This window comes from Grammomys surdaster, unplaced genomic scaffold (assembly GCF_004785775.1).
Source record: "Grammomys surdaster isolate TR1022 unplaced genomic scaffold, NIH_TR_1.0 255, whole genome shotgun sequence".
NCBI classification, from domain to species: Eukaryota; Metazoa; Chordata; class Mammalia; order Rodentia; family Muridae; genus Grammomys; species Grammomys surdaster.
This window is the reverse complement of record NW_021604696.1, coordinates 6629030-6647734: the sequence shown is the minus strand read 5'-3', so window position 1 is coordinate 6647734 and position 18705 is coordinate 6629030. Positions and strand designations below refer to the sequence as shown.

At 51.8% G+C, this 18705-nt stretch overlaps 1 protein-coding gene across 2 annotated transcripts in view; it reads left to right on the top strand.

Annotated features, from left to right (window-relative positions):
• Positions 1-17184, top strand: part of Fam178b (family with sequence similarity 178 member B) — a 90100-nt gene extending 72916 nt beyond the window's left edge. For both annotated transcript variants that reach the window (XM_028775506.1, XM_028775505.1), the window contains 4 exons: positions 1160-1285; positions 15234-15311; positions 15654-15806; positions 17152-17184. In XM_028775506.1, the coding sequence (XP_028631339.1) occupies positions 1160-1285; positions 15234-15311; positions 15654-15806; positions 17152-17184 (390 nt within the window). The remainder of the gene's footprint in view (positions 1-1159; positions 1286-15233; positions 15312-15653; positions 15807-17151) is intronic.
• Positions 17185-18705: the final 1521 nt, after the last annotated feature.

Genomic DNA, 18705 nt, shown 5'->3' with positions numbered 1-18705 from the left:
CCATCTAAACAGACCAACTGAGAGGATATTTCTGAGACTGAGAAGATAGATATTGGATGAGAGTGAATTATTGGTTATTTTGTTAGACAAGAAAATAGTACAGTGTTTTAGGAAAAGAAAAAGAGATCTGGGCCAGGCACACATCCGGGTACTCAGGAGGCAGAGGTGGGAAGATTGCTGGAAGTTTGAGGCCAGCCTAGTGTACATAGGAAGTACCAGGCCAGCCAGGAACCATGGCAGGCAGGTCCCTATCTAAAAATAAAATTAAAATGTGCTAGTGAAATGGCTGTCACTATAGAGGCACTTGTCACCAAGCTTGATGAACTGAGTTCAATCTCCAGAATACATAATAATAATAATACATTAAAAGAGATAGTAAGCCTGGGTGTGAGTTTCCTAATCCCAGCAGGGAGGCAGACCTGGGTGGGGCACAAGGATTAGGCTAGCTCGGATTACAGGGGAGACCTTATTTCTAACACACAGTGCTGTTGGTATTGGAGGACACTATTATATTGTGGGGACCCTCCTGTTATAAGTTCCTTACAGCTTAGAAGACGCAATGCTAGGAATTCCCTGGAGAGAAAAGAGCAGTACAGATGAAGAGGACTTAGGAACAGGTAGGCAGAGAAGTTGTGCTTATGGCTCACAGGATGGACAGATGTAGCTGAAGACACAGGGTCCTCTTCCTGTGGATTGAACATGTCACAGCCACAAGCTAAGGGACAGGAGAGGGATGCAGGGGAAAGTGGACTATTGGCTCAGTGGCAGAGGGAATCTCTTTTTTAGTCTTGGTTTTCCAAGGATTTAAGGTAAACCCTTAAGCTTCAGGGGAGCTTCCTAATTCATCACAGGGCTCACCGTGTGTGTGTGTGTGTGTGTGAGAGAGAGAGAGAGAGAGAGAGAGAGAGAGAGAGAGAGAGAGAGAGAGAGAAAGAGAGAGAAAGTGCCCATAAACCATATACATGTCACTCCTCTTAGGAAGAAGAGGGTGTGAACTGTTTTAGGGACAAAATACCCAGAGTCTAAGAGGTCACAGCTCATAAGTGAGAGGTGGATTCCAACCTGGAAGTTGGGGCTCTGAGCCTTGGCCACGAGTTGAGGGTGTCCTCTGAGAACACTTGTGCACACACTCAGTCACAATCTCCTTTCTCCTCCCCAGCTAGCCTTGCTCAGCCAGCTCCTCAGCCTCATGAGGCCGTCATCCCTCAGGCAGTGTCTGGGCGCTGAAACTTTGCCATCCAGTCTGGGGCAACAGTCAAAGGCCAGTACTGAACTAGACCACAAGGTGAGCACCTCAGGCCCTGCCTGCCTTCACTAACACCCTGCTCCCCAAGTTAGCAGGGAGGGTGGGGTTGTTTCCGTTGCACAGCCTGCGGGCCCTGTGGCTGCTAGTCCTTCCAGAACCACGAGCCACTGGAGGCCAGAGGCCAGCGGGCTCTGTCTGTGTGAGGAGGAGGCGCTCAGTACTCCTCCAAACCCTTTAATTAGCACCCGTGCCCACCCGTGCCCACCCGTGCGTGTAGGCACAGGTGAGGCTGTGGGTACAGGCACACCAAGAGAGCTTTGTCCAACCTCTCTTGACAAGACTTAGACCTTGACCTTTCCGCAGTTCTTCCACAGAAGTTCTTCCAAGCACTGACCAGCTTTCCTGAAAGCCAAATTTCTGTGCAGGTCAAGGGCACTGAGTCTCCCTGGTTTGGGAGGTTAGGTCAGTAACAGCAGAGGCCTGTGGGCTCTTGGGGTTTCAGAGCAGGGACCACGGTGGGCGTGGGGGCTTCCACATGGGTCTCCATGGAATCTTCTGTCCCTAGAGACTCAGGCTGAAGAGTGGAGGTAGGGGTTATTACATTCAGGAAGGCAGGGATTCAAAAATGTCACTCCTGAGCTTGAGTGTTAACAGTCCGGGAGTCCAGCCTTTGGGCATCACTCTGAGAATCAGATAAGTGAGTTAATTACCTAATGAACACAAATGAGCCATTACAAAGATGGGATAATCCCCAGGTGCACGCTCCCCTTCTAGAACGTGCAGGGTGCGTTATCTTTGCCTGGGATTTGAATCAGTGCTTTTACAAGGCAGCAGTCTCCCCGGAAGGTAGGTATCATCTGACTATCTCTCTTCCTTTGACAGATGTTTTCTAGTCAGCTTAGGGGCCTCTAGAAAGGATCTGGGGTCAGCCCCTGGGTAGGTAGTCAGCCATAGCTGGATACTAGAGAAGAGGAGTAGAGGGAGAAGGAAGACAAGGCCACTGTCTGGGCTGCCTGAGCAGAGACGGTCTGGCTTCTAGGAAGGAGCCTTGGGAGTCAGGCTACAGCCTCACCCAGCAGGGGAATGGCTCCTCCAGGCCCCAGGATTGCACAGGCTCACCACAGTTCTGACCTGCTGGTAGCAATGGCAGAAGGTGTGTATATGGTAGTCACTGGATGGGAGAGTAAGCAGGCCACAGCATCCTGTGTGCAAGGCTTCCTGCGCAGCTGCCTCTCCCTCCTGGGTTACCTGTTAGAATCATCAGTTTTGCCTTAAAGCTGGGGAAGAGGAGGGTAGCACGTCCAGGGTGCACAGTGCCCCCAGAACAGAGAGTATACTGGTTGGGGACAACAGTAAGGGAAGGTGGGGCAAGGGCAGCTCTCGGAATGCGTTCTGCAGCTGAGACAGCTACAGAGCCTGTGGGCTTCCCTTCACCGTGTCCTCTGGAGTGAAGCAACTAAGGGCAGAGGCAAGCGGGGAGGGGGGGGTGAGGGAGGGCAGGGACAGCAGGTACGTACGTGGTGGGCATGGGGTCTGGTGAACTGCCAGGGTAGAGAGAAGTGTGACATGGTTGCAGGCCTGTGCCTGGGCTGAGTGCAGTGGTGTCTGGGAGGGGCCAGGCAGGTGACTAGGCCCCACCCCACCTCAGCAGACTGACTCCTCGTTAGGCCTGAGCATGTTTCATCTTCAAAGATGTGATGGGGCTACTCAGCAGCCAAAATGAGCAGCGGCGTCATCCGCCCTATTTTACAGGGAGTGGTGGTCTGGGATGGGGCAGCCTTTCATCCCCAGAGCTCAAAGTCTTTGCTGTTTGCATCTCGAGTGCAATGGGGAAACTGAGGCCAGAGTTCAGGTCAACTGGAGGTGATCATGCGTGAAAGAGAAGGAGATGGCCTCTTCTCAGCCTCTGGGGCTGCCATGCTGAGCTTGCTTCTGCCTATCCCACGCTAAACTCACTCCTGTCTGGGAGATTTCCTGCCCTAAACTGTAGGGGTCATAGCCCTACACCAACCCTGCAAATAAACACTTCTGCAGGCTCTCCTTGTCTCCCCACCTCCTCTCTGCCTCAGGCTGGCTAACCCTCCTCCTCCCTCCAGGGAAGATCTGTGGGCACCACAAGGCTCCCCTGTTGCCGTCTGTCCCACTGTTGTCCCTTTGCATGGCTGACTGGCTGACTGGATTGTGGGCAGCTGTGTGTCTTAGCATTGCCACTAAATGAAAAACTCAACAAATGAATGTGTTTGACCCCTCTCCCGCTCTGCTCTGTTCTGCTCTGCTCCGGCCATATCTCCTGCCCTCTCTCTGCCTTCCACAGTAGCAGCCCCCTGGTCTCTTAATGTCCTTGTATCATTAAGACCACAGACGTTTATGGAACCCTGGACTTCAGAAGTATTACCTTGGGTAATGAGGGAGCCAATCACAGGGCATTGTTGGTAATTATAAGTTAGTGAGGTTGCTGCCTGGGAAAGCTAACCACCAAGTACTTGAACAAAAGAAGCAACTGCTCAGGCTTCCACTGTGGGGGCAGGGAGGGAGGAGTGAGCTGGACTGGAGGCAGGAGCAGGCTGGGTTCCCAAGCAGACTTTCTGTCCTAGCAAGGTCAAAGTCACTTAACATGCTACTAGCACAGACAAAAATACGCTTGAAAAGTAAGGCTGTCTGTGGAGGGCCTGAGCCTAACTCAGTAGTAGCGTACTTACGTAGCTTACGTGAGGTCACATGTTCAAGTCTCTGCACTACCAAAAAATGGAGGAGCTTTAGATGATAGAGGACTCTCAGCATTTTAAAGTGTGCCTAGAACCTGTAGTCCAGGCTATTCAAGAAATTGGGGTGGGGGTGGGGGTTCATTCTTCAATCCCATGAGTTCAATTTCAGCCTGCACAACATAACATAACAAGACACCACCTCAAAATATTTATATAGAGTGCTGAGCTTCTCAATGGCTGTCTATGCCCTGGGCTCGCCTGGTGTGAGCTGGGTTTACCCAGGGTAAGATAAAGATCTAGGTGAGAAGATGCTTGGGGCCTGGCACCTAACAAGAGGCAGGCCTCCTGTCAGCACCAGGTGGGAGATGACAGTGTTTACACAGAAGAGAGTGTAACAACAGGAGGGCTGGCTTCCCAGTGCTTCCTTTTGGCCCAGGGACATGATTCTGCCAGAGACAGCTCCTTCCCAGGCTCTGTGAGACTGGCCTTCTGGCTGCAGGCAGACAAACATTGCATAACTTGACTCAATTTTCTCCTCCAGTCTACCAGCCTAGCCATCCAATCCAGCACCAGGGTTCACTAGGGTCTTTGCTTTCCACTATGGAAAGCGTCATCTGTATATGGCCAGATGTGGCCTAGTTCTAGGAGTTCAGTCTCAGAGTTGAGTTGGGAACTATTGACTTTTACAGAGATGGCTGATGTTTTGGTCTTGTTAAATCTGTCCTTGTGTTTCTTGTTCCTGTTTAACCACAGCTTCCAACTAATTTTTGCTTTTTCTCCCATGTCTGTTGCTTTATGTATATACGTTTACATTATATGTATAAGTGTATAGACACATGTGCATGTGTGTGTGTGTGTGTGTGTGTGTGTATATATATATATATATATATATATATATATATATATATATATGTCTATACACATGTAGATATACATACTTGTACTTTCTCTCTGACACTGCTGAGTGTCATGATGCCTGGTCACGTGCCAAGCATATGCTTGCTACTGAGCTACCTCACAGCTGGGTGCTGTATTAATGGCACCCAGTGTGAGACAGAAGGTCTAGGGAACCAGAATCTTGACTGTAGGATGGGAGTGTCTCTCTAGTTGGTTAAATCTGAAGAAGTTAAACTCTTCCACTGTGGAATGAAAACTAAGGATAAGGAGGCCAACTTGGCACTGGGAGCTTGCCTTACCCACCCCCACCCTCATCCCCCTCCCTCCCCCCCACCACCCCAAATGTGCCTCCTCTCAGCGTGTTAGTGGATGCCTTCCAAGGATGGCAGCTTGAGGCTCACTGAGGACTGTCCATGCATGGGTCAGCCTCCTGCATGTGCATTCATTCCTTAAGGCTCACTCTCTGGCTGTCGCATGTGCTGCAGAAGCCTGGGGAAGCTTGCTGATGGAGGAGCAGTGTTTGCAGAGAAATGATTTTATAGGGGAGGATGTACTCTTGAGTGTGGGTGATGCTGGGGACTGGCTCCAGCCAGCTGCAACTCTACAGAGGTGTGTGTGTCTGCCCAGCCTGTGTGCAGGGCGTGGGCCTGCCATGTGTTTGTGTGCAAGTGCCCTGTGTGTATCTCCTGAAAACCTTTGTGGTGTGCCAGGTGTGTTGAGAGACTTGGTGAACAAGTTTTGCTACTTTTTCTGCTGCAACTGTAGACTGCAGCAGTCTGTCCCTGTGCTGGCTGACCCTGCCAAGAACTGCCTTAATGGGAGGTTGTGGTGGGGAGAGGCCAGATCTCACTGCAGGGACAGGACAGGGTTAGCTGCCCTCTGGCATCTCTGTGCTAGCCTCTGGCCTCTCTTGCTGGTACTTCCAACCCCAACAAAGGGACCGGTATTCCCTTGGGCTTGTCTTGAACCTGTGTCATCTTCAAAGACAAGTGGATCCTGGAGCCTGTCCCCACTTTGTCACCTGAAAAGGCAATACTCCACCCCCAAACCCAGTGCTGTAAATGTGGGTCAGGCCAGGGTTCAGAGAGCTGGGAGGAAACTGGATTTGAGGAACAGAAAATAGACATGAAGACTCCTTGGTTCTTCCCTGGCTGGCTTGTGGTTTTGTCCCATCTTCCTTCCTCCAAAATGAAGAGCATCAGCTGTATTTTGTCAGAAACCTGGGCCTCCGAGAGGCTGACCCTCGGAGAGTTGAATTACATACAAGTCTAGGAACCTGTAGACCAGGCCCAGGCCCAGGCCCAGGCCAGCTTTGCTTGGTTCCCAGAAATCATGGTTCTTTGCAAGAAAGTGAGCCAGGCTTGCAGGGACAGGGTGAAGCCCAGGAGGCAGGGTGGGGTCCAGGGAGCCTAGCCAGCTGGAGGTTTGGCCTGCTCTCTCCTTCACCCCAGTCAGCCTAGGGCTCTGAAGGACCCTGAGGGTTCCTTTCCAGCAAGTGCCTTGTCAGCTTGTCCTGCTGCTCTTACCTGAGTGTCTCCACTTCTCTGGTCCCTGTAGATTGCCTTCAGACCTGTTATATCATACTCAAATGTGGCTCCCTGCAGCCTCTGTCCCTGTCACCTACAGCCCTGAGATCACACCCCAGCCAGCACCCTGCATGCTAATGGCCTTGGTGTCACGTCTTTCTGTCTTCTACTGCCTGTCTGTTGAACCCTGAGGGTCCTAACAGTTCACATATCTCATGGCCTATGTACTCCCTTCATGAACATAAAGAGATGCCTGCAAGGCTGGGTCCCAAGTTAACCTTAGTCCCAGGCCTCCATTGAAATGCCCAACCTGAGCAGAAGTAAGCCATGCCAGCCCTGAGCCCAGTCTGCCTGCTGCTGCTGCTTCTCTCCGCCAGGACTGAATGAGCCCAGAGTGGGTTGTAGGAGCATGCTCTAAGTGCTGCATCTCGGCTGCTGGCTGCCTTTCACCCCTTCAGTCCCTTCTCTTTGTTCTTGCTGCACCTCTTTAGATGACCCGGGCTTAGGTGAACCCAGGGTTATTTGCACAGTGTCACAAAACCCCAGTGTCACTTTCCCCATGCTTGGCTCTACCCTCTGGTGCATTCCCAGAGAGGCTCCCTGCTGCCTTTGTGGGAAACCCTGAGTTGACCTCCTTTCAGCCGGGAGTGGGGGTGGGGGGTGGGAAGGTGGGGGGGGGTAAAGAAAGAGCATCTGTCTCAAAGTCAAGTCTCCTTGGCTTGGCCTGGACCATGATTGGCTGGTCCAGGTCACATGTATTCTGCTGGAGTCAACTCTGTAGACACCACCATGGAACAGTTTGGCCTAAATGTAGGGGACAGGAAGCTAGGCCACTCTTACAAAGGAAAGGGATATGTCCTAGGTACCTAGAAACTTTGGGCTGTACAGTACGTCCTGTTCTTCTGCCATGGACTTTGAGAGAAACCAGCTCTCTTTACAGATGGCCAGTTCCAGTTACTCCTTGCAGAGCTCCACATGCTCACACATGCTCTCAGGTCCACATGCTGATATGCACACACTTGTGTAAGCTTGGACGCACACACAGTCACATACATAGACTCTTATAGTTAGGGCTTATGGGCCTTGGCAGAGCTAAGTTTTCTGTCTAGACTCCTGTGGGATCAGCATCTCTGGTCCCAGCTCGAGAAGCAGCTGCCTGTCATCTTACTTTCCTTGACCCCCACTAACCCAGGACCCCAGAGGGGAAGGGTGGGAAGGGTGGGATCACTCTCCCAAGGATTTGCTCATAGCCCTGAGATTCCACCCTAGGGAGACAAGCCTAATCCAGCTGTCAAATGGCAGTACTTCAGCACATGCCCAGCCTTCCTGAATATTAAGTCCCACCCCTGCCTCCTATGCCAAAGCTTCCCGGCTCCCATTCAGTCCTCAGAGCAGGAGCAAGAGCCCTCAGGGTCCATACTCAAACTTTAGGTGGAACTTACAAGAGGATATCACTGTGAGAGGTCTCAGAACTCATTTTTTGGGAAGTTAGAACAGGCTCAGGTTCACACTGAGGAAATGTCTGGGGGTGGGGGGGTGGGGGTGGGGGTGTATAGGTACATCCTGGGCCTCTCAGATCCTCTAGCACCCTGGGAAGATACCTCCCGCCTCTGGACCCAGCTGGGGTCCTAAGAGCAACTTTTCATTTAGTGCTTGTTCTCAGCAGCTGAGCCGGAAGTCCTGTTCCTGTCTGGATGCTGCCGGCCTGTCCCCTCTCACCCTTAAGTGGCCGCATCCCTGTTCCATTTTCAGGGCTCCACCCACCCATATGGCCCCTCACTTTCGTTTGCAAAATAGTGGCCTGCCTAACCCTACCTAGTGGTGAATCTGGCAGACTGTGCCTGTGACCCTGTATCTTCAGGGACTCTGGGCTAGGAAGGGTATTATGTCACCCGTCTCATTTCCTAGCAGCCAATCATATGTCCTCGTCATTTCCTACGTGCTAGGACTGGTGACCACTGCCCTGTCCTGGGCAGGGTCACTTTGGAAGCTAGCCTTTCTTTCAGAACAGATGTCTGCTTGTAGCCCTCTGCTTGGTGGCTAATCAAGTGCCTGCCAAGGCCAAGGTCAGGGCTATAACCTTGAACCTGGAGCTGCACGGACAAGGAGAACAGTTTATAAGGTCTGCATGGAGAACAGAGAAGAAATGATGTCCTACAGATCCAAGATGGCAGGTGCCAAGTGCCAGCACTCAGATAAGGCAGGCTCAGAAACATGGATGCCCTGTGCTTTGGAGGACTCCAGAGATGGTTAGAGCCCACTTCTTTCCTTGAGCTGAAACTCTTGGCTTGGGCCTGGGAGTAGCCCTACTTGAGGATTACTCAGGATAAATGACGTTGTTGTTTGCCCAACCCCAAGAGCACAGGCTGATGGACCCCATCTACACAGAAATAGCCTGGTCTCTCTGTCCTGTCTGTAGGATATCCAGGGACTTCTGTTCTCAGTGTCATCCCCATTTAGAACAGTTATACAAGTGCATGTGTGTATGTGCACGCACATACACACCTATACACACACACCTACACACACACACACACACATGCACAGGGAACATTTCCTGATAAAGAGGAAGAACCCAGACATCTGCTTCTTGCTACATTTTTCCCTCAGTGAACATGTTGGGGACCTAGCCAAGGCTGAACTTATACACATGCTGAGACATAGTGTTACCAGGCCTTCTCTGTATGTCCCCTCTGAATGCCAGGATGATTGTGATTCTAGATTTTAAATTTAATTTTAAAAGGTGAATGAATCATAGTCCACCACTCACACAGGTGACCTAATGATCAGCACAGCTTCCAGAGCTCAACTTCAGCCAGTCCCCGAGAGGACCCACATGAGGTGGCATGACAGTACAGGCTTCTTCTGGGATCCGTTGTCAGGCTGGGCTGGCCTCCAGACCTTGGAGACTGAGATGAATGCATGTTCCCCAGGGTAGCCACCAGCCAGGGCCTGTGATGTCAGAGGCAGACACAGAGGAGGTAGTCCCGGCATCCTGGAGCTGCTGAGCAGGTGCACAGACACCTGCCAGTTGAGGCTGCGCCTCAGCAACATGGCTTAGAGAGTTACGGCCTGTGCATCTTTTTCATCCTTCCTCCTCAGTGTTCCTGGGCTAGCCTCAGCTCCCCCCAGTTCTTCCCTACCTAGCAGCTGCCCAGAGCCTGGCTTGACCTGCTTCCACAGTCTTCTTGCCCCTGAGAAGTCTATCTCCTTCTGCCCCACAGGCTCTGAGGAAAGGGTTCCATCTAAAGACTCCGGGGGTAAGACTACATCCTTGGGCATGACCTGAGATGGGAGAAACTGTGCTGCTGTGTTAGAGAAAGTGGCTTCCTGGGAACTCCCTTACCCCTTCTTCCCTTTGGTGTCAGTAACCCAGCCTACCCTCCTTGGCATTAACTAGCTGGGGATTTCCTGAAGGATGAAGTTCCTGGGAAATGTCCACCCATGTTCCTTTCTGTCTCATTTGACAAAAACTTGCAAATGAGTTCCACTTGACCCAGAAGACTTAAGGGGTGATAGCTGAGATCAGAACTAACTGAAGGACAACCAGAGGTGCTGCCTGCCTGCTGCCTGCTGGGTGACAAGCCCTGTGATCCTTTCATCCCAGGGCCCTTGCTTTGGAGGAGGGCCAGAATGAGCCATGCCACAGTGAGCTTCTGGGAAAAGCTCTGCCACCAGACTCTGGGGAGAGACCCAGGAAGTGGAAGCAAAGGGCCTCGCTGGCAGTGTGACCCAGGGACAGTACTGCCTTAGCTTGTCAGTACTGGGTCCAGGCACGCCCTGTTCTTCATCCTCTGCCTCTCTCTGAGTTCTTGGCTGAGATTTCCCGGATCTCTTACCCACTGTGGTTTCCCAGCCTGGATTCATGTTCATGCAGGAGGGGGTAGGTTCCTGAGCTGGCTGGAGCCCTGCTGCTCCAAACAAGGTTTGCGAGGCCTGGGCATCACAGCCTTACCACCCTGGAGGGCTAACTCCCTCCCCCAAGCCCCTGGGTACACACACACACACACACACACACACACACACACACACACACACGCTGATAGGACCTCCCATGGATGGACTCTCGGGGGAAGGCCAGTTGTGTCCCTAAAGGTAGAGAGGCAAAGCCCATGTCCTCACCTCTGGCCACTACTTCTTGCTGAGTCTCTGTGGTGGCAGATAGGACAGGAACAGGTAACTGACAGGAAAATGTGGCTCTCTACTCTGGCTGTTTACTTCACATACATCCTGCTCCTACTGGGACCATCCCTGCCTGCCCACTTAGAAAGGTCTTAGTGACACTTAGAAAGGTCTCAGGTTTTGCCTGCTCCAGGCCCAGAGCAACCCCTAGCTCCTGCTAACAGTTGGCTTCCCTGACTGACACAGAGGAACCAGCCACTCTGCCTCCACAAATGAGACCTTCGCCTGCATGTCCTGAAGAAGTAAGGCGAGACAAAGTCTAGACAGGGCTTGAGTCCACACTGAAAGTTGGTGTTGTTTGTTAGTTGGTTTCTTTGAATAGCCCTGGCTGTCCTGGAACTCACTCTATAGAGCCGGCTGGTCTTGAACTCAGATCTGCCTGCCTGTGCCTCCCCCAGTGCATGGGCATTTAGCTTTTAGTTTGTTTTTTTTTTTGGAGACAGTCTTTTTTTTTTTTTTTTTTTTTTGGTTTTTCGAGACAGGGTTTCTCTGTATAGCCCTGGCTGTCCTGGAACTCACTCTGTAGACCAGGCTGGCCTCAAACTCAGAAATCCGCCTGCCTCTGCCTCCCAAGTGCTGGGATTAAAGGCGTGCGCCACCAACGCCCGGCTTTTGGAGACAGTCTTAAGTAGCCCAGGTTTGCCTAAAGGTTGTTATGTATTGGAAGCTGAACTCAACTTGCTCCTTACCTGCCCAGTGCTGGGATTGTACACAGAGCTGGAGCTTGTTCCTTCAGACGGGTTCTCACTGTGTAGTCCTGGGCTGGCCTGTAGACCAGCTGGGCAGGCCCGCAAGCTTCTCCACCTCTCCAATGTTGTGTTCAAAGGCATGAGCCACACTGTACTCTTGTTTTAGAGGGATCAAGAATGGAACTGAGAACTTTACCTTTGCTAGACCAGGGTTCTATCACTGAGCAACACCCCAAGGCCAGAGCCCACCCACCCAAAATAAAAAAAGCTCTGGCAGGGGACCCAAGCATCTGCCTGTCCTGAGTTCTGGGTAGAGCCCTGAGGCTTCAAAGTCAGAGTCTGTTAAAGAGCTACTCTAAAGGGAAAACACAGCAAGCCCGAGGCTGGCATGCATCTGGGCTTTTCCTTTGGAGGAACAGCTTAGAGAATTTGATGAACACTCTGTCCCTCCTCCCCCAGCAAGACCAAATACACACACACACACACACACACACACACACACACACACACCTCAGAGTTGTTTATCTGCGGTTTTCCTAGAAGATTAAATTATGGGAATCAGCAGTGAGGACTGAAGTGTGAAACTGGAGCTGTGCGCTGCTGCTTGGGTTTTCCTAGTGAACCCCACGCACAGGGCACATACCCTGCTAGCCTTTCCTCCAGGGCATGCCTGGGAGCCTACACTCTGGAAGCTAAGGCCAGCATCCCAGATCATGTAAAGACCTCCACAGTTGAACTGGAGGCAGGCCAATCTTCCTGTGGGGGTGGGGTGTGCTAGAGAAGGCATTTACAAGAGAAAGGCCTCAGAGGTGAGGAGTCACTAGATTTCCCCCCCACACACACACACACACTTCCGTTACTCTGTTGGCATCCCAGGTCTTTACACCTGGGATAGTTCCCAGTCTTCTTTAGACAACGCCCCACCCCCCAACCCCACCGCCCTTGTTGCTCGGCATCCTCTTCCCCTTCTCGACATTGCCCTGCTCAATCCTGAGTGTTTTGTCTGTCACAAGGGGGCCTCAACTTCTTTCCAAGGCCATGTTCCTTTCTTATTCTAAACCCAGTTAGGCTCAATTAAAATGGTCAGGGTCCCATTAAAAAACCTTTAACAAATTTAGTTATATTCTGATTCTATCAGTAAAATCTATTATTTTTCTATTTTTATCAGTAAAATCTATTTTTGTTTGTTTGTTTGTTTAGACAGGTACTCCAGTCTAGCCTTGAACTTACTGTGTAGCTAAGGGTGACTTTGAACTTCTGATCCAGCCTCCAAGGGATCCAGCCTGATCCCTTCTGGGATTACAGGCATATTTTTATTTTAAAACTTAAAATACAGGGGCTGGAGAGATGGCTCAGTGGTTAAGAGCACTGACTACTCTTCCAGAGGTCCTGAGTTCAATTCCTAGCAACCACATGGTGGCTCACAACCATCTAAAATGGGATCCAGTGCCTTCTTCTGGTGTGTCTGAAGAGAGGACAGTGTACTTATATAAATAAAATAAATCTTTAAAAAAATAAATAAAATTAAAATACAATTACATCACCCCCTTTCTTTTCTCCTTCCCTATACTGCCCACCTCTTTTTCTTTGTGTGTGTGTGTGCGTGCGTGTACATGGGGATCCGTGGAGCTGGAGTTCTAGGTGGGTGTGAGCCTTCCCCCTGGGTGCTGGCAGCTGCCATCTCTAGTCCTTCCCCCAGTACTCATAACTGAGGGAGGAGGAGGATGTGGGCTGAGGGTGCACTCAGTGGAAGAGTGTGTGCTTTACATATGTAAGCTGAGTCGGCTCCAGGCAGACAGACACAAACGCATGCCCCACCCCACCCCCACACGCCCGCACACACTGTGTGGAGGACAGCAATAGGAATATAAAAGACACACCTTGGAATCCTTTGTCCTAAAAAGACTGTGCCTACTGGTGTGTTTGGCCCACACCAGATACTGCTACCTTCTAGCCCAGCTCCCCCAGGAATCTAGTCAGCAGTCAGCAAGCCAATGCAGTGCTCCTGTGCTCCACACACTCTCCGCTGCCAGCCCCACCCTCAGCCAGGCCCTCCCACCCCAATTCAGGCCCTGCTAGCTACCTGGCTGGCCAGCCCTGCCCCCTCCCTATGCCTGCCTGTCTCTAGCATCAACCCTCAGGATCTGTCTGGTGTTGTAATCTGCCTCTGCCCCCTTAGGGCCATTTTTTTTTTTTTTTTGCCTCAAATTTTGTCCTTTTGAGGCCCACTCTGGCTTAGTCACTTCCTCTCTGCAGCCCCCACCAGTCTTTCCAGAATCAGAAGGACTCTTTCCTTCTCTGCTCTACTGGGAAGCTGAGATTTGGTATTTGTTAAGCAAATCATTCAATGCTTCCCAAAGCTCCTCCTTGCTCTGAGTAGGATCCGTCTTAGTCAAGTTGACTTACACAGTCGGGTGCACAGACCTGAGGCTATAGAACACAGAGGGTCTGCTGAGGACCCTGGGGGCAGCCCAGGAGGAGGTACAGCAGCGGGCAGGAGCCCATTTGAGAAGCTTAGATAATCTCATGATAGCCCTCCTGGAGACCCATACTTGTTGGCTTTCTTTCGGACCTGTCATGTGTAGGTCTCCTTACTGCCACCTAGTAGATGTACCTGTGGATTCAGGCTCCCAAGAGGCTATGGCTCTTCTGCTGGTCTTTTTTGTTTTGTTTTACTTTTTTTTTTTTTTTTTTGGTTTGGTTTTTCGAGACAGGGTTTCTCTGTGTAGCCCTGGCTGTCCTGGAACTCACTCTGTAGACCAGGCTGGCCTCGAACTCAGAAATCCTCCTGCCTCTGCCTCCCAAGTGCTGGGATTAAAGGCATTCGCCACCACTGTCCGGCTCTTCTGCTGGTCTTAAGCAAGGCAAATGCTGCTGCCGGACACCAGGGTGGCATTTCTCCACAGGATACATTTGGTCTCAAAAAGTTAGTCCACAATGCCAAGTTACGTACCTCCAGAAGTGGTTCTGAGGGAGGTTCCTTGGTCCATGCTCAGCCCTCCTGGCTCTCCTGGGGCTTTGGTCCTCCATCCCTCCTCTCCCTGGGATGGTAGCTCTGCCACAGGCCCCAGGTGTGCAGCCACTCTGTTTATCCTAGATATAAAAGGAACCAGGGGACAGGGCTAAAGGACCTCTGTGTAGTACAGTGTGCCTGCAGACTGTGGTCCTCAGTGCCAAGAGCAGGCTGCCTGGTGTCAGTAACTCTGCCCGTTAGGCACTACATGGTTCACTTACTCTGTATAGCAGGCAGATGTCCTCTAAATGAATACCTCTGATAGAAAGTCCAAGGGCGTCATGGGCTAATTCTTTTTCTTGTCCAGTAGAATTGGCAGTTGTCCTAATTTTCTTCTTTTTCTTGTTGTCTCTTTGTGTGTTCATTGTTGTTGAATATTTTCTTTCATCTTTTGAGATGCAGTCTTTCTATGTAGCAGCCTTGGCTGGCCTTGAACTTACAGTCCCTCACACATGGCCTTTGTCCTGGTTTTTATGTCTGAAGTGTCCAGTGGCAACAGTGAAGGTGGACTGGGTGGAGAAAGCACGCAGATACTCAGTGCATACTGCTTCTACTGGCCTCCCCTCCCCTCACCAACTTCCTGTCTGTCGTCAGGGATGACTGTCAAATGGTGCTATGTCTAGGTGTGTGCAGGTGCTTATCCACTGTGGGGCACATTTATGAGAGGGGGACCTAGAGGTGACACAAGGGATGGTATCCCCTCAGTCATTAGCTACAGGTGTAGGTGACTTAGCAAACAGGCTGTGCAGGGGTGGGGAGTGTACAAGCTCTCTGGGCTTCTGCTTCTGGAGTCCCAGGATAAATGTAGGTCCTGGGTACAGGGTACTGGAACAGTCACAGCTCTGAGACAGTGAGGCCCTCTTGAAGATGCTTTCCTGGAAGCTGCTGCTGCTGCTGCTGCTGTGCTGAGAAATTGGAATGTCCACGGGCTCAGAGTTAGGAAAGCATCCTTGTGCTCTCTCGCTCTCTCTCCAGATCTGCTATCTCTGCCACAGCCTCCTGACACTGGCGGGGGTCGTGGTCAGTAGCCAGGACATTACTCCTGATCAATGGGTGAGTCTCCCAACCTGCTGGAGCAGGAAAGGGTTGGATGGTCAGTAGTACCTACTGGATCAAGCAGTGTGGAGCCACACTAGCCAGGATAGAGCCAGCCTTCCCTTAGGAACTGCGGAGTGAGAGGCCAATAAAGAAGTGGCGAGGGTTGCCAGGGCTGCCTCCTCCCACTGAGTCCCAAGAGCCATTCCCAAGGGATGGTGGCCTAGCCCCTAGAAGCTGCCTGGGCCCCCTCCAGCAGACATTCAGAGATGTCCCTCCCTTTCTGACTTAGCTCTCCTTCTTGCCCTGGCCTCTAGAATATGCCTGGCTTATGTCATGCCTCCTCCTTCTCCTCCTCAGGGCGAGCTGCAGCTGTTGTGCATGCAGTTGGACCGCCACATCAGCACCCATATCCGGGAGAGCCCCCAGGCCATGCACCGGACCAAACTCAAGGACCTAGCTACCCAGACTTACATCCGCTGGCAGGACTTGCTGGCCCACTGTCAGCCCCAGGTGGTGTCCCATAATCCCCTAGACCTGGGAGGAAAGGGAAGTGGTCAGTCAGCGGGGCTTGGCAGATCCAGCAGTACATCCACCCCCACTGCAGCTGCTGGACTCCAAAGGGAAAGGGTGGAGTGGACGAGCGTGATGCAGGGTGGGGATGTCTCAGGGGACCTTCATTCTTAGTCCAGGACCCAGGGAGGGGATGCAGAAGGGAACACAGGGAGGCCTGTTTATGAACGAATGCAGAGAATCACAGCCCTGAAGAACTGAGCAGTGCTGGTTTGTCATGAATGGCCAGGAAGGAGCACTCGAGGCCACAGCTGTCCACCCCGTCCACTTGTCCTGTAGACCTCAGCTGGCTCCTTGCTGTGTTAAGAGCATTTCCCAGGCTGCTCTGTTTTTTGTTTTTGTTTTGTTGGTTGGTTTTTTGAGGGAGTGCAGGGAGAGTACTTGGACCCGGGGCCTTGCGCATGCTCCGTATGTGCTCCACCCCTCCTCCGCGTGCGAGCATCCACACGCATTTATATAGCTAGGAGTAATCCCTGTTCCTAGAATTGCCTCAGGCCATCTAGGTAGTGACATTTTACAGCTAAAGTTTACAGAATGAAGATCTTTTTTCTACAGGAACCTGAGGAACCCCCATGAAGCAGGGATAGGTAGAAACCCATTTTACAGATGAGCAAAGTATCTAGAGGTTCCTGAGGGTCGATAGCTTGCCCTGTCATGCACACAGCTTGAGAGAATGTGAGGATGAGGATGACAGCCAGCCTCACTCCTTGGCACAAAGCAGTCCCAACTGCACACCCTCTTCTACCCCCAGTTCTTCAACAAGCAGTGCCCTGCTGGGCTGGCCCTGAGCCCCCAAGCCCTTAATGGCAACAGCTGGACTTTGCTCCTTTCCTGCCTCCCTTACAGTTCTAACCTGACTTGAGGCTGACACACTGGCCACTGGCTGTGGCTTGGTGCTCAAATTTCGCAAGTCCCTGAGAAAAAGCTAGAACTCAGACCTCACCCAGATCTCCAGAAACTGGATCCCACTGGCCCCCGGTGGGAATCATTGTTTGTCATAAAAGAGGAAGTAATTAAAGCTTGACTGCATGTTCATAGGCAGCATCTTCCTCCATACTCCGTGGGCCTGTAGCATTAGGCAGGTGAGACCCTGGCTGAGCCTTCTAGGCACTGACTCTTGACCTACTGTGTCCAGTCTCTTGAGTCCTAAAATCTTAGTCTTACAACACCTGGTATGAAGGAGGCCTCTGTGATAGCCCGTGAACAGTTGTCATCAGTACAGGGGCCTGTGAATAGAGGGGGTACTGGGGCCAGCCCATTACAGGCTGCTCTCTCTTCTTCACAGGGCCAGTACTTCAGCCCTTGGAAAGACATTTAAAGGGGTAAGAGCAATGTAGCTCAAGGCTCTGGGCTCGAGCAGCAAGAGCACTGTAGGAGGTGAAGAGTGGAGCCAGAGGAGGCCAGCCTGGCGAAGCTAGACTACTGCCACTATCCTGATCGTCCCCACCCTTGGGCTCCCCTACCTGCCCAGCTGTCTCCTCTGTCCTGGGCCCTCCCTGTTGGCCACTGTCTTTCCCACAGTGTGCCCTCTCTGTCCATCTTGAATAAGAGGTTCATTTATGCATATTAAAGTGTTGCTTCCAGCATCCGTGGTTCAGGAGAGTTCCTTCCACCCCCACCCTGAGGGCTCATGCCCAGCACCTAGTCTGAAGGGAGACTCACTTCTGCTTGAGCCAGCCGCTATTGGTGTCACCTCGGAGAGTCATGTGACTGGGGCCTAGGACCCACCTCCTGCACTTGAGGATTCAGTGTACCCAGGAGTAGTCCTACCAGTGACCAGAATTGCTGGTGCCTGGGCACTCTTGGATGAGGAACAGCTATCTGGACCCTGTCTGGATCTCCCTCACCCTGCTAGGGACACTATACAGAGAGGATGGTGGATCGGGGCTGTGATTTTGCTTAATTCAATTTAGTGCTGAGCTCTGAAGCCAACATCCTAGAGTTCGGAGTGGGGGATGGTCCAGAAGGCAGGCAGCTCTAGATCCTCTGTTTCCTTCCCTGCCTTGTCTCCAGACCAGTTTCCTGGGTCCTAATCTCTACTTGTGTTTCTCGATGTCCTTGATCTGAACCCTTAGAGGAGTAAGGGGGCTCCTTTGTACCTCCAGGAGCAGCACCCCTTCCCCCCCCCAACTTGACTCCTGTCTGCTTCTTAGCAGGTGAAAGTCCCGGGGAATGCCCATGGCTGTTGCATACAACCTTCTCTATTTAGATGTCCCCGGGTTGGGGACTGACCAGAAACTAGATAAATAACACACCCCAAAGCAACCCCACAAACCTTCCGAGGCCTCCCTGAGACACAGTACCCTGCTCTCTGGGTCCCCAGAAGGCCAGGAGCTAGAGGCATCTATTATTTAGAGGGCAAGGCATAGGCTCTGCACAGTACTTGGTACCACAGAGGACATCTTTTCTGTCTCAAAGCCTTTGCCAAATGAGAAGTGGAAGAAACCCTTCCGGAGCCAGGTGACTTGGATGCCCAGTGACGTGACTGACAGTTCTGGTTTCTCTTCCTGGACGCATCACACGCTCCTTTGGCATACCCTCACACCTTAGCAGCAGTAAGCAGGTCAGCCTCAGATCTCCACCGGAGGGCAGGGACTCTGGAGAGGCAGCCCTACTCACCCAGCCTCTGGGCACCCCTGCTTGACACTGCACACCCTGACAGTTAATCCTCAGTTACTGGATTTGCTCTGGAAACCTGGAAATCACCTTGAAATTTCCCTCTTTTGTTCTCATTGCCAAGGGCAGAGAGGGGGTAGAGAGGCCTGAGAGGCTAAACAGGGGAGTTTCCATTCTTGAAGCTGCCTTTACCTGGCTTTAAGAGAAAGGATCAAACTGTCCA